General features: G+C 49.8%; 1 protein-coding gene across 5 annotated transcripts in view; it reads right to left on the bottom strand.

The window, feature by feature from the left end:
* Window positions 1–13432, bottom strand: part of ADCYAP1R1 (ADCYAP receptor type I) — a 57035-nt gene that overhangs the window by 12570 nt on the left and 31033 nt on the right. For 4 of the 5 annotated variants that reach the window (XM_034669989.1, XM_034669999.1, XM_034670003.1 and 1 more), the window contains exons 7-13: window positions 12567–12679; window positions 11839–11936; window positions 11207–11339; window positions 10141–10294; window positions 9659–9719; window positions 9095–9164; window positions 5290–5381 (exon numbers count right to left, since the gene is read on the bottom strand). In XM_034669989.1, coding sequence (XP_034525880.1) covers window positions 5290–5381; window positions 9095–9164; window positions 9659–9719; window positions 10141–10294; window positions 11207–11339; window positions 11839–11936; window positions 12567–12679 — 721 coding nt within the window. Of the gene's footprint in view, window positions 1–2430; window positions 2515–5289; window positions 5382–9094; window positions 9165–9658; window positions 9720–10140; window positions 10295–11206; window positions 11340–11838; window positions 11937–12566; window positions 12680–13432 lie in introns of all 5 variants that reach the window. The other variant, XM_034669993.1, reaches the window with a different exon arrangement.

The raw sequence follows: 13432 nt of genomic DNA, 5'->3' as shown, positions 1-13432 counted from the left end.
GGCCCACTGGACAGACGTGGGATGTGAGGGATGGCATGATGCTCTGCTGTCTGGACCAGCGGCGTCAGCACCGCCCGAGGGCTTCTTAGAGACGCAGAATCTCAGGTGCCACCCAGCCCTGCTGACTCAGATCCGCCTTTTAACAAGATCCCAAGGTGATCCACAGACAGCTCAAAGCTTGAGAAGCACAGTCGAGAGGAAGTCATGTATTTGAGAAGTTTCTTCAGGTGTCCTCAGTGAATGTCAAAGGTCTGTTTCATAGACATATGAAGAGACAGACGGACACATAGAAGTATGTTTTTCTCACAACTTAAAAGAGCTTAATTGGATATTCAGGAATGGGAGCCATTCTCGTCTCCAGATTTTTCTCTGCTTGGCCCAGACTGAAAGGTTGGCTACTTGCTCCTACAGCCAGTGGCCTGGTTGGCGCCCAGGAGCCTGAGAGCCCAAACCTCAGAGGCAGCCCCCTATGTTCCAGGCTTAGGCCCTCACCCTTAATTCTAAAGCTTCAGCTGCTCTCCTCTGGGACCGCTCCTCCTGGAGCTCCCTAAGGGTCATCCCTGCCCTTCCTGGGCCCTGCACAATAAATACAGACTCCTCTGATTTCTTCAGAGTGTGCTAAAGCCATTTAGTGGCAAGTTAGCTGGGAGATCAGACCCCTGCTAAAGATGTGGGTCTCTGATGGGAGGGGCAGAACAAAGTGATGGGCGGGGGGGGCGGGTATTGCCTGGGAGGGCTCTCGGGAGAAGGATCTCGGAACAGAGCTAAGTGCCCTTCTTCCTAAACCCTCCACTTCTCCCAGAACTTCAACAGCTCTGTGTAAAAGGACCCACTGAAAAGAATACAAAAGCATGGTAGAAAAGCCAGAGACAAGCGTGAGAAAGGAAGAGATGTCGCAACCTCTAAAGTTACTACAATTAGGGAAAAGGGGAAAAGAAATTTAATCAAGAGGAAGACATAACCCCAGACTGGCTGGTGAGCTCAGTTCTGATTTGGATGACAGGGAAGATAAGAAATGGGCAAGGGTGCTGGGTGGGAAAAGAGCAGAAGGCTGCAGATCCCCACAGAAGGTTCAGAGCCCACGCCTCCATCTGGAAACCAGGGAGCCCTGGTCTGTAACCCGGGGAGGCAGGACATGGTTTCTTCGACCCCTGCTTTGGTCACAGGCTAACCTGCATGGATGCTTTGGTACCTTTCATGTGCAGAGCTGCCTGGGCTGTATGTAGCCCCAGGGAACACCAACGGAACGCTACACAGAGACCCCTGTAGGGGAGCCCTTGGAGGGCAGCACCCCTGTCTGTTCCGCCCCACTCCTAGTGATCAGTGTAGTGTTGGGTCACTCGGCAGGCCTGCAGAGCGTCTCAGTCTGAACTGAACACTCGCCATAGGGTCCCTCGTGGTGCTAAGATGCTGTATCCCAGGGATAGCACTGCACACCACACTGGAACTCCAGCCAGAAGCTCACCTCTGCAGATCTTAGATCTTCCCTGCCCACTCCTACCTCCTCCCCCACCACTGACGACAAGCTCATGCTCTGCGCCCAATCCCCAACCTGGGAGGTGGGGGCTAGTCAAGGCTCCTGAGTTCAAGGCTTTGTCTAGACACTGACTTGCTGGGTGGTCTCAGGTGGTACCACTTTCCTTCTCTGGGCCTCAGTTTCTCCATCTGCAAAATAGGAGTAACCACTCCCTGCTGTTGATCCTTAACAGGAGTTGTGAGGATGGGGTGCTCTGAGACAGGGGAGGGGTGCTTTGGCAGTGGAAAATGGAGCCCCATGTGACCTGGAAGCCTTGGGCAATGGGCTGAGTTCCTGGACTGACAGCTTCCTGGCTGCATTTCTGCCACAACAGAGCCTGTCTTTAGAGTCGGTGCTACCCTTCAGACACCGGGTCTGAAACAACCCTGCCGACTATCGACATCACAGTGTCTCTTCTCTTCTCCTTCCTTTACCCCAAGGGGCCAGGCAGACCTGCTCCATGAGGTCCCCAAGGGAAATACGTGTGAAGTTTCCCTCCCCCACCTCAGACCCAAGAGGCAGCTTCCAACGCCCATCCTGCAATGGGGAGACCGCCGGGAGGAAAGCCAGCACAATCAGCGTCCACGCGGGAACCTCACCCTCCGCTTTCTGAGCCAGCTGGCTTCTCACAGAGCTAAGGGCAGGAGAGGGCAGACTAACCCTGACCCCAGCCTCAGGCTGAGCCCTAACCCCCACCCCAGACCAAAGGGAGCCAGAGCACATGCCAAGCCCTGACCCAGGCCCACACTCCATGCCTGGCCACTGCCCAAGTCCAGAGGCCAGCCCCTCATTCTGTCAGGAGCATCAGGTGAGAGCGCGGGTGGCTCAGTGCCACCATCCCCTGCAGGGGTCCAAGCCCCGAGTAGAAGCGATGTCTCAAACCCTCATCATCTGAGCAGCTGGAACCAACCTACAGGAAAGGGAGTGAATGCTGGTCTGAGGGCACAGGCAGGGGGTCCTCTCGGGCTTTCTTGGGGACTCCCAGGCTTAAATTTGTTCTGGAAACAGAGGAAAAAATCGGAAAGCTGTTGTGGGCAGATCTGAAGGGGCTTCTCAGTCCCACACATACCTCTGGTGGCCCAAGGGGACTTGGGCACAGCCGTGAAATCTTCTCTCCCACCAGGTCCTGCCCCTTCCCATCCCCCCATAGTCTCCCCTCCCCCTCAGCAGACACCTCCCGGCCCAAAGCACTCCAGGTGGGGCAGTTGTCTATAAGGCTGGATCCCATCGGGGCCTCTTCTTCCAGGAAGCCCTGTTTGTACACTTATGTAGCACCACCTCTCGTCCGTAACTTCCTGGAGGACAGGAAAGACGGAGCCGTGGAGCTTAGCGCCAAGCGCCCTGCTATACCGGAGCTACGGCTTCCCTCGCTCCTACTGGATTCATCTCACTTCACCGACAACTAGTTCCCTCAGCTGTAAAATGGGGATTATCCTCAACGGCTGATGACTCGGCCCACCAGATTCGCTGGGCGTTTGTGAGCCCGAAACGTGCATGGACTGAGCGGCCACTGTTGCTAGGAGCTCTGCAGTCCCCAGCAGCACCGTCACTTTGATTACCCCTCACTGGGTCTCCCTGACCCTGCAAACACTCAAATACATGGCTAAATTTCATAGCATCAAGTTGGTCCCTTATCCCGCGTCAGCCCTCCCCTCTGGCTTGCAGACCACAAGGGGATTTTTTTTTATACAATGGAAGCAAACCAACTAGCTAGTTCTTTAAACATTGGCACTTCAATGTATAAACCACTTTGACAAATGGTCGTCTACGCATCAGGAAGGCCAGAAGACTCTACAACTCCCAGTCTGTGGTAACTCGAAAGCCCCCGGCCCCGCCCTTCTCTCCACCAGAGCCCAGGGCTTCTTGCTGCCTGGGACAAGACGTCTGAGCTGAAGTGTGTGTTGGGAGCCGTGGCATGTCCATATTTAGGCTGCAGCTGGGGCCCTGTGTGCGTCCCTGCACAGGCAGGGTGAGGGGAAGCGGGGAGAGCCTCCCAGAGAAGAGATCCCAGGAATTGCAGAAGAAGAAACACTTCCTACCAGGAAGCAGAGGGTGGGGGGATCCAAGGCTAGAGCTCAAAGGAGAGAAGAGGCCACCTTTGCTACTGCTAGCTTCAGATGTCTGAAATCACCGTGTGGGAGCCATCGGCCCTTGAGCAGACACAGGGCATGAGGACTGATGCCAGATGGGGAGGTGAAGGGAGCAGGGGGGCCCTGTTTTGTGGGTCCTGGAGACTAAGGCAGGAATGATCCTTCAGGGGCAGTTAGTTGCAGGGAGCCAGCCCCATGGGCCCCCCAGTGCAAGGTCTCAGAGACTTTATGACTTATATGCATGAACAATTTTCGACGACATAACACATACATATAAGCAAGAGTTGGTAAAAACTTGCAAAAACATGAAAAAAAAAAGACAGTAAATGGATAGCAAAAAAAAAAAAAAGGTGGAGGCTCTTTTCCAATGTAATGTAATCGCCCTAAATGCAGGGAAAACAAGGCTGACCAATCCTCCACCCCCACAGGAAGGGCTCCCACAAGGGGAGATGCCCAGGTTGAACCTACAGACCAAGGGCAAGCTCTGCCCTGCTGGGGAAGCCAAAAGGAGAGGAAAGATCTGGGACTGGTTTCTGGGTAGTTCCTGCCTCCCTTCTGTACAAGACAGTGGTCAGCTGGGGAGAACCCTCTGCTGGGGACTTTCTGCTGTTCCACTTGTCCACTGGCAGCCATCAGGGTCCTGAGCCCCGGGCTGGGGTCTCTGATGAAGGCAGGACCAGCTCCCCACCAATGCCATAAGAAGACCTGGGCTCCTTCTAACTTGCCCTCTTCTTAAAAAACTGAGGAGGCAACACATATGGCTTCTACCTTGCCCACGGACAGACCCCCAAACTGCCCTCTGATGTTCTGCACCCATCTGACGCTTCCAGCCAACCACAGGGGATCGATCTTCCTCCCTGGCATGAGAAGTGTCCCCACTCCCCACACACCCAGCTGGACATTCTTCTGATCAGGAGGCAAGATGGGTGAAGTAGGAGGTGCTTAGTCTGATTCAGAACAAGTGGAGGGCTGACAGAGCAAATGGGACAAGCTGTTAGGGGTGTGACTGCAAAAATAATTGTAGGAAACAAGCCAAATGGCCATGGAAGTGGAGACAACCCTAAGCTCAATGGTAAAGTTTGCCCGCAAACCCCATCGATCTCAAACATATCAGCTGTCCCTCTGCTCAGGAAGGAGGGAGTTGCAGGAAGAAGACCAGACCCAGAGATAAAGTTGAAGAAAGAAGGTGGAGAAGAGAAAGGACTCCCCACTTCCAATACCCAGACCAGCAAGAATGTCCACCCGGCTCGCTAGTGGGGGCTGACCAACTTGCACACACCTGGTCGGCGGTGGGGACAGCAGGCAACAGTGCATCCAGCCACATTCACGAACTCCCCACAGAACCAAGATCCCCAAAGGAAATCCAACTGCTAATCAACTAAGAGCCTAATTACCCTCAGGAATCTGGGGTTTTCCATCTTGATTTTCCTAGTGGGACACAGGATCTGACCATTTCATCCTCTCTCTCTTCCCTTCCACGTAATCACCATGCAGATTAGCAACTGGGTTGGCCGAAGGATAGGCAGGCAACTACATTTTAAAGGCACTTCCATCAGAAAAAAGTCTTGCAAGTGCCCCTGCTAGTCTACCCTGTCAGCAAAACCTAGGCCTTCTCCTGTGACCTGAGTGCAGGGCCCCCAGAGCTGTTGGAAGTGACAATGGCATTCACACAATGATACTTACAAGTAGATGCTGGACTCATTGCCTCCCATGTCTGGAGACTGAAGTTTCTGCACAAGGATAACGATGATGCCGATGAAGAGTACAAAGTTAACCTGCAGAGCAAAGAAAAAGCAGATAGAAACGATTGCGGCCAAAGACTTTCCACACCACTGCCTCTGCATGGACCCTCCCCCGTCCAGTCAAAATCCCATCTAGACTTAAAATCCAAGATGGCGGCAGGAGAACACTCATTTACCTCACCACTTAACTACTGCTAAAATGACAGAAAAGATCGAAGAAAAAGAATTTCATAGGAGTACTGAAGAATAGGAAAGATTGTCACGAGTGCGCTGGAAAAGGAGGCAATTTCTGGAAGAGAAAGAGCAAATAGGATCAGGGGTGATGGAAAGCAATGCCAAACAGAGAGAGAAGAGGTTCCTGCAGAGGTGGGAACTGTCCTCTGGAGAAACTCCAAGTTCAGAGTAATGGAATGGGGAACCAGAATGGACAACCGTAAACATTATTAATTAAAGGACTGCCTGGGAATGGCAATAACAGCATCCACCTTCAGAGAAAGATCAGGGTCAAAAATCTCTCCAGACAGCGAGAAAGGGGGAAGGACTGGGGTGCAAATAAATAGAAACAAGGCACATGGAGAGGACCACACAGCAACAGTCTCCGAATGTAGCCTAAGCAGCTACAGCTGGAGGAAAAAAATGTAGAGTTTGACACTAACTTATGAAAAAATAATAAATACTGAAGATATAATAATTAAGCATTCAAATCGAAAGCTGGGGGGAAAGGGCCACACACTTTACTTTCACAAGAAGGAAATTAATAAAGATAAAAATTCATTATAAAAAATAGGGGGAAAAAAGTAGACTTGATCAATAAAAACTTTATTTTGGGGTCTGGCTTTGTTGGTTTGTTTCCGCAGTCTCCACAAAGGCAGTTCTCTCAGTCTTCTTTCCCACTACAAGCCCAGTGCCTGAACAGTCCCGGGAATTCAGCACCGTACCTGCTGCTCCCTGCATAGGTTAGTCAATCCAAAAGGAGAAAGTAGAATTAAACAAATTTAGGGATGAGAAGGAGGACAAGACAACAGATGTAGAGAATATTTTAAATCATAAAAAAAAAATTAAACAAAATGGGAAGATAGAAACTAACAAAATCAAATCAAGAAGATGTAGGAAATCTGAGTAGAGAAATTTAAAAAGTAATCAAAGACATATGCATTAAAAGGCATCAGGCCCAGATAACTTTATAGATCAGTTTCATAACACCTTTAGGAAAGATGTCATTTACAGACTACTTCATTGTTTGAAAGAAAATAAAAAGACAACCTCACAAATTGCTCATTAGGCTAACAAAACTCCACTACAAATTCCAGACAACAAAGAAAGCATACAAATAGACACACACACACACACACACACACACACACACACAAAACCAGAGAACTTACAAAGAGCGATGCAAAAACTATAAACAAAATATTAACAAATAGAATTTAGCAGTGCATTAAAAGAACAAACAGATCATGGCCATAAAGGTTTTATACCAGAAATGCAAAAAAAACCTCAAAAAACAAAACCAAAAAACCCAAATCTACTAATATTTCTTACATTAACAGATTAAAACAATAAGCTACCCTTACCCCTATAGATTGGTGAATAGTTCAATAACCAAAACATCAACAAAGACATGAGAAATGAACACTCTTGTATTCTGCTCATTCGATATCTATGAAAATGTTAAATGTACATACCCTTTGTCCTGGAAATTCCACTCCTAGAGATTTATTCTAAAGACATATTCACATATACTCAAAGATAGGCATGGATATATCCATCGTAGCATTGTTCATAAGAAGAAAAATCAGAATATTGTAAAAGGCCATCACCAAGGGAAGGGATAACTCCAATAAATGTTTCCAAAGCACATTTGATTTCCTGATTTTTAAAAAATGTGCACTAAAAGGAGCAAGGAATAGAAACTTCCTTAATTCAATGAAGAATAACTGCTCAAAACTATATAGCAAGCACCATCCTCATCAAAACCAAGGAATAGGGGCACCTGGGTGGCTCAGTCGGTTAAGCATCTGCCTTCGGCTCAGGTCATGATCCCAGGGTCCTGGGATGGAGCCCTGCATCAGGCTCCTTGCTCAGTGGGGAGCCTGCTTCTCCCTCTGCCTGCTGCTCCTCCTTACTTATGTGAGCTCTCTCTCTTGCTCTCTCTCTCTCTGACAAATAAACAAAATCTTTATAAAAAATAAAATAAAATAAAACAGGAATAAGTGGTATAAATACTAGAAAGAGTAAAACTATTTTCATATACAGATTGTGTCATTTTCTACCTAGAAAACTCATCAGAACCAACTGAAAAGGGACAAGAATGACTAAGAGTTTAGAAAAGTAACCAAGAAAAGAAAAAATAGACAAAGATGAACAGCTTCCCTATGCACCAGCTGTAACCCACTAGAACATACGATGACAGAATGAGTCCCAGACACAATCCAAACCCAAACTGGAAAACACTTTAAAAGTAAATTGAACAAGACAATGGAAAAGCTGTACAAAATGACTCTATGGGAAAGACTGAATAAATGGAGAATCAGGACATGTCTTAGAGAGGAAGACTCCATGTTTTAAGAAAATCACTTCTCCAGATTAATTTATAAATTTAATGCAATTTCTCTTAAAATCTTAACCACACTCTTTTTGCAAACTGACAAGGATATTTGACAGTTCACTTGAAAGAGTGAATGTACAAGAAAATTTTGAAGGAAAAAAGAATAAAGAAGAGGGTATTAATATACCAGATATCAAAACCTGCTACCAGGTTATAACAACTAGCACAAGGGGGCATTCATCGGGGAAACAGCCAAATAGTTTAGTAACATAGCATAGAATACAGGTAGAGTATACCGAATGTTCCTGATAAAGTGACATTTTGACATAATTGAGAAACAATGGTCTATTTAATGAAAAGAATTGAGAGGGTAGAATGTCTATCCACTGGGAGAAAAAAAATACAAATAAGGAGATTAGATATCATTTCAGATCAGACAAAGAAATAAAAATTTAGCTAGATTCAGGACATACATACAAAAATCCAACCCATAAAAATGTTATGAAACAACTAAGAATACTTTTCTGTCTTAGGATGGGAAAAGGCTTCCATAATAAGAAATAAGTTTCAGAATTTACGAAGACAAAGCCTGACAGTTTGTATAAAATTATGCAGACTTGGAAATATACTTACAACACGCTTAACAGATAAAGCATTACTATCTTTCAAACAATTAGAAAGACAACTGAGCAAAGCAAGCAAAAGAGAAATGAGTAAGAGAAATAAACCGGTAATGACCAGAATAAAAACAAATTGTCAATAAAGGTTTGGGAAAAAGTACCTCGCTGTACCAGCAATATGGAGAAATTCACATTAAAACAATGAGCTACCATTATCCCTCAGGAGCCTGCGCAAAAATTTAAATGATTGATATTATAAGCACAGACAATGATAAGAGGTACTCTTTCCGACCCAGCAATTTCATTTCTAGAGATTTAGTCTAAAGAAATACTCGTGCTCAAAATGACATACATAATTGCTCCGAGTAGCATTTTTCATTATGAGGAAAAATGAGAAAATATAAATGTCCAATACTAGTGGACTAGCTAAGTAACTCGTGCATGCATCTTGCCAAATATAATGTAGCCAGGAAAAACGAGAAGGCTGGCTTGTGCAGTGACCTCTGTATTTGCCCCCTTCCCCTGTTTTCTGCCCAAGCCCGTCTCTTCCCCGTCCTTGTCCCAAAGTTACTCACCATTATGGAGCCAACCACAGGGCCTTTGATCACCCACCACAGAGCTGTGTTGTCATTCATATCCCAGCAGCTGAAAGACAGACAGAAAGAAGAGAGATTAAGCTCAGGGCTGGGATGCCAGCAAGTCAATTGCCCTGGCCCCCGTGGTGCTTTTCTGCTGCAGCTCTCTGAGGAGGAGCTGGCTGGAAAGTTTTCAGGCATGCTGCAGACCCAAGCCTCATTCTGGTTCTTCTAGTGCCCTGGTCCTTCCTTCTCTGCTCCCTGTCAAAGCAGGGAGTAGAGCCCAATAGTTAGAATCACCAATGGGCTCCTGGGCAAGGGCCATGTTCCCCCTTCAGGACTGTGAGGGTGTGACCTCACCCCCAACACCCTTCCTCCCCTCCCTAAAAGGAAAACAGACACTTAGAGCTGGGCCCAGAAGTGGAGAGGGACTCTGAAACCTTGCACATTCTCACGAGGTTCCGGCTGAGATGTGGCTGGCTGGGTAGGTCCAGCCATGGTGCCAGCAGGGTGCGGTCAGGGGCTGGGGCTGGGGGTGCAGTCTGTTCTCGGGTACGTACTCACCCTGTGTCATCAAAGTACAGCCTCAGCATAGCCCACACAGACACGCACACAGTTGGGGTCCCTGGGAGAACAAGAAAATGAGCCTGGTGATAACAGGAAAACCAACAGGCCCTGGGGTCCCCTCAGATTTGGGGCTCCCCAGGGGCCACTGTCCCCCAATCAAACGGGGTTCTGACCCATGGGGCAGGTCTCCCTTTCAGACCTGGAGTCTTGGGGACCCATCATGGCCCTCACACCCGGGCCTCCTGGGGGTCCATATAACCCCCAGACCCTTGGCTATGTCATTTCTCAGAAGGACTCCTGAACATATCACATCTTCAGACAGTGGGCTTTCTATGGGCAGGAAGAGCAAGAAAGGGTCCCAGGAGTGTGCCATCAGCTGCAGGACAGGACTGTGCCTCCCTCCTCTGCCCTGACAGTGGGACCAAGGACATACCTGGCCGTGAGGCCTGGGCCTGTCCAGGCCACAGCCAGTGACCTACCCCAGCCTATAATGGTGTACCAGTAGAAGTATCTCCTCTCAGGAAAGAAGGTCTCCACTAACAGGGTGAAGAGGTACAGACCCTCGATGAACAGCCAGAAGTAGTTCGACACGACACAGTAGTGGAAGAAAACCATGATGGCCTTGCATTCCACCTGCAAAGAGGGCAGGGAGGGTGAGGGAGGCATGAAGCCCCCTCCGCTGGCCCCCACTCAGCCCTGAAAATCCAGCCCAGCAGGAGCAGGGAGAACCCTGAGGGCCCTTCAGCTCCGGCCTGCTTGGGCTCAAACACACCAAGGATCTGTAAAACTCAACATTCCCAGATTCAAAGAGTTACAAATGGCAGCATCCTGTGATTCTGAGTCAAAGCTACTCACGGAGACAACTTACACATGTCAGAGAAGGATGGGGGAAGGGCGAACGGGGACCCGCTCCCCTCCCCAGGCTCATTCTCCCCCAACTTTCCTGCTCCTTCTCCAGCCCCTCCAGGTAAGGGGGGTACAGAGGATCCCGCATGAGGTTTCTTAGCCAGATGAAGGTTTTAGAAATCAAGGGGGAGAGTCCTGGTCCCCAGAAATCTCAGAGAGACCCCCCCCGCCCCCCCAACCCAAGTGTGCCTCTTGGGTCAAGACCCTGTGCTCTGGGCTGTTCTTTCCATTTATTCCATCAAAACCTATCCTTTCTGCTTACCTCCAAAGGTATGAGAACTGGGGAGACGGTGTGGAGAGACCCAAGCCAAGCAGCCCCTCGGCTCTGTCACCAGTTGGTTAAATGACCAGGGGCCAGACAAACCCTCTCTCTAAGCCTAGTTTCCTTCTTGGGCAAGTGACACTTGGCGTTTCCCCCCGACCCTCCACGTCTGCTCTGCCAAGTACACACACAGGCTGAAGGGACAGGAAATGACATTGAGCAGGGGTCTCACTGGTTACTAGCAACTCATAGTCATTCCTGGATTTCTGCGTTCCCTGGGGACAATGGCTTCACCTGCAGGAAAACACCTGGATGGCGGGGGTCACAGGGACGGGCACCCTGGAAGGTCCTTGCTGCCAGGGTCCCAGAGCACTCACGGTGGAGACGAAGCAGTGGTTGCTGTCCTGCTCCGCGTAGAGGATCCAGTCTTTGATGAAGACGGAGATGGCCCTCAGCATGAAGGACACGAACAGGTTCATGTGGATGAAATTGCGGGTGCAATGTAGCTTCCTATCCAGCAGGCCGGGGGAAGACGAGGCCTTGAAGCCAGGAACCCCACAGCATCCCCTCCTCCACTTCGAGATCTGCTCTGGGCCAACTCCACAGCTCTGTCTCAGGAGGTCCCCACCTCCCCATCTCCTTCCCACCTCCCTAAATCTTCCTTCACTGCCAGGCCTTTGTTGCCTGGCTCCATGACTCTAAGAGAGCAGACTTTCCCCTCCTGTGACTTCTGTCCATCCAGACCAGGAAGATAAAGGTGAGGCACGGAGGTCTCCTGCCCCCAGGGTCCACCCTGCTGCATGGCCCTGGACATGGCAATTGCCCTCTCTCAGATCAAGTTTCCCATCTGTTATTGTAGGGGTGGGGGAAATGCCTTTTAAGGGACCTCCAGGGCTGACATCCAGGGAAGAGGGTGGGGTGGGTGGGAAGAGCAAGGGCTCTGAGCTGGGGGGCAGGGGGGCTGCACTAGCTCAAAAGCTGCTGGTTTTAGGGGGTGGGGGGGTCTTACCGGAAACGACACAGGATGACCATGGCAGTGGTAAGGGTGACAAGGGATGTGCTGTAGCCCACTGTGTACAGGGCCTTGACTGACAGGTAGTAGTAATCCTAGAGCAAAGCACAAAATGTCCAGGGCTCTGTGTGGGGCTTGCCCCAGCCCCCAGCTGTCTCGGGCCAGGGCCTGCCCACCCCGGGGGCCCACCACCCAGCTTCTCCTTCCTTTCTTCTCCTCTTGCTGATCTCACCACCTCCTCTCCCCTCTCAGTGCCTCTACTACCCTCCCCCCACCCCATCCCCCATGAGCTTCTTACTCCCCTCCACAGTGTCTGTACTCTGCGGATACCCAGTAAATGCTTGCTGAATGTGGGGGCACTGACCAATCAGAACAGGCATCAGCCTGAGCCCAGAGAAGTGTCCAGGAGGCCCCTGCTGGGCCCAGCCTCAACCCTTCAGTTGCTGGGCCACAGGAAGGATGAGCGTCCTGGAAGGGTAGCCAGGAAGTTAGGGGACATGTGGTGGGGGCGAGAGGAACTCAGGAAGCAGAGCAGATGCTTCTTGGCCCAGAATGAGTGAATGAAGGCCGTGGCCTTCGTGTGTCTGGCTTGGGTACACAGCAGGGGCTTACGCGCTGCCTAGGGACCTATAGGCCCAACAGGAGCCAAGGCCTTTAGCGGGGCACCCTGTCACCAGCATCCTCAGCCCCACCCCCGCCACCTGCTCGTGGGGACAGCCACTCACCTGGTCCCCGGGCTCGTACTCATCATAGTCATCAAACCCACAAGCATCCACGTAATGAGGGAATGGCTCTGACCACCCATCCTCAGTGCAGTTCCGGCTCACCACCTTCATGTCTGCAATAGAACAAAAACTCAGTGAGGCACGGGAACGATTTAAGAAGACCCTGCAATTCTTACTTGAAAATTACTTCTTAAGTGGGAACTTCTAGAAACCCATATGCACATCGGGGAACCATGGTGACTGAAGGTTCGTGAAATTTTCCACTGTTGGAGGGAACACAGCGACTGCTGGTGACCTCAAGCTTAGCCTTTACACGAGGGACACTGGGGAGGACAAGGCAAAGCTGATCTCTTAACAAGGGCTGAGAGGACCGAGTCTCCCTCTCTTCTGGAACTGGCAAATGCTCGCCGAGGAAAGGCCTGAGTCCCTTCCCTAGGCCCTGGGTCAGCACTTGTCAAACCTCAGTGAACAGAAAAGAATGATGTGAGATCACCATTGCAGACTCCAGCCACCAGCACTCCGATCCCCGGATTCCGGTCCAGGAATCCGCTCAGGTGACTGTGGAGCGGGAGTGCCCCTCATACATCAGGAGCTCTGTGCCTCGCAGCAGCTGCGAGAACCCGCACCAAGGGGATACATGGCTGGCTTGATTAACCAGAACCAGACCTCCATTAACCTAGCGCCAGATCTTATTAAGATATGTATTTAGGTTTAAAAAAAAAAAACAAAAACTTTTGTCTTCCCAGGTTTAGAGGTCTGTTTCCTGTCACTAATGTACTTTAATTTCCTTTTGATTGACTTTAAAGGCCATTTTGTAGGACACCAAAGGGGAAGGAGTCATTTACTGTCTGCAGGGTAGAATCTGG

This window comes from Ailuropoda melanoleuca, chromosome 1 (genome assembly GCF_002007445.2).
Source record: "Ailuropoda melanoleuca isolate Jingjing chromosome 1, ASM200744v2, whole genome shotgun sequence".
NCBI lineage: Eukaryota > Metazoa > Chordata > Mammalia > Carnivora > Ursidae > Ailuropoda > Ailuropoda melanoleuca.
This window is presented reverse-complemented; position numbering and strand designations above follow the sequence as displayed.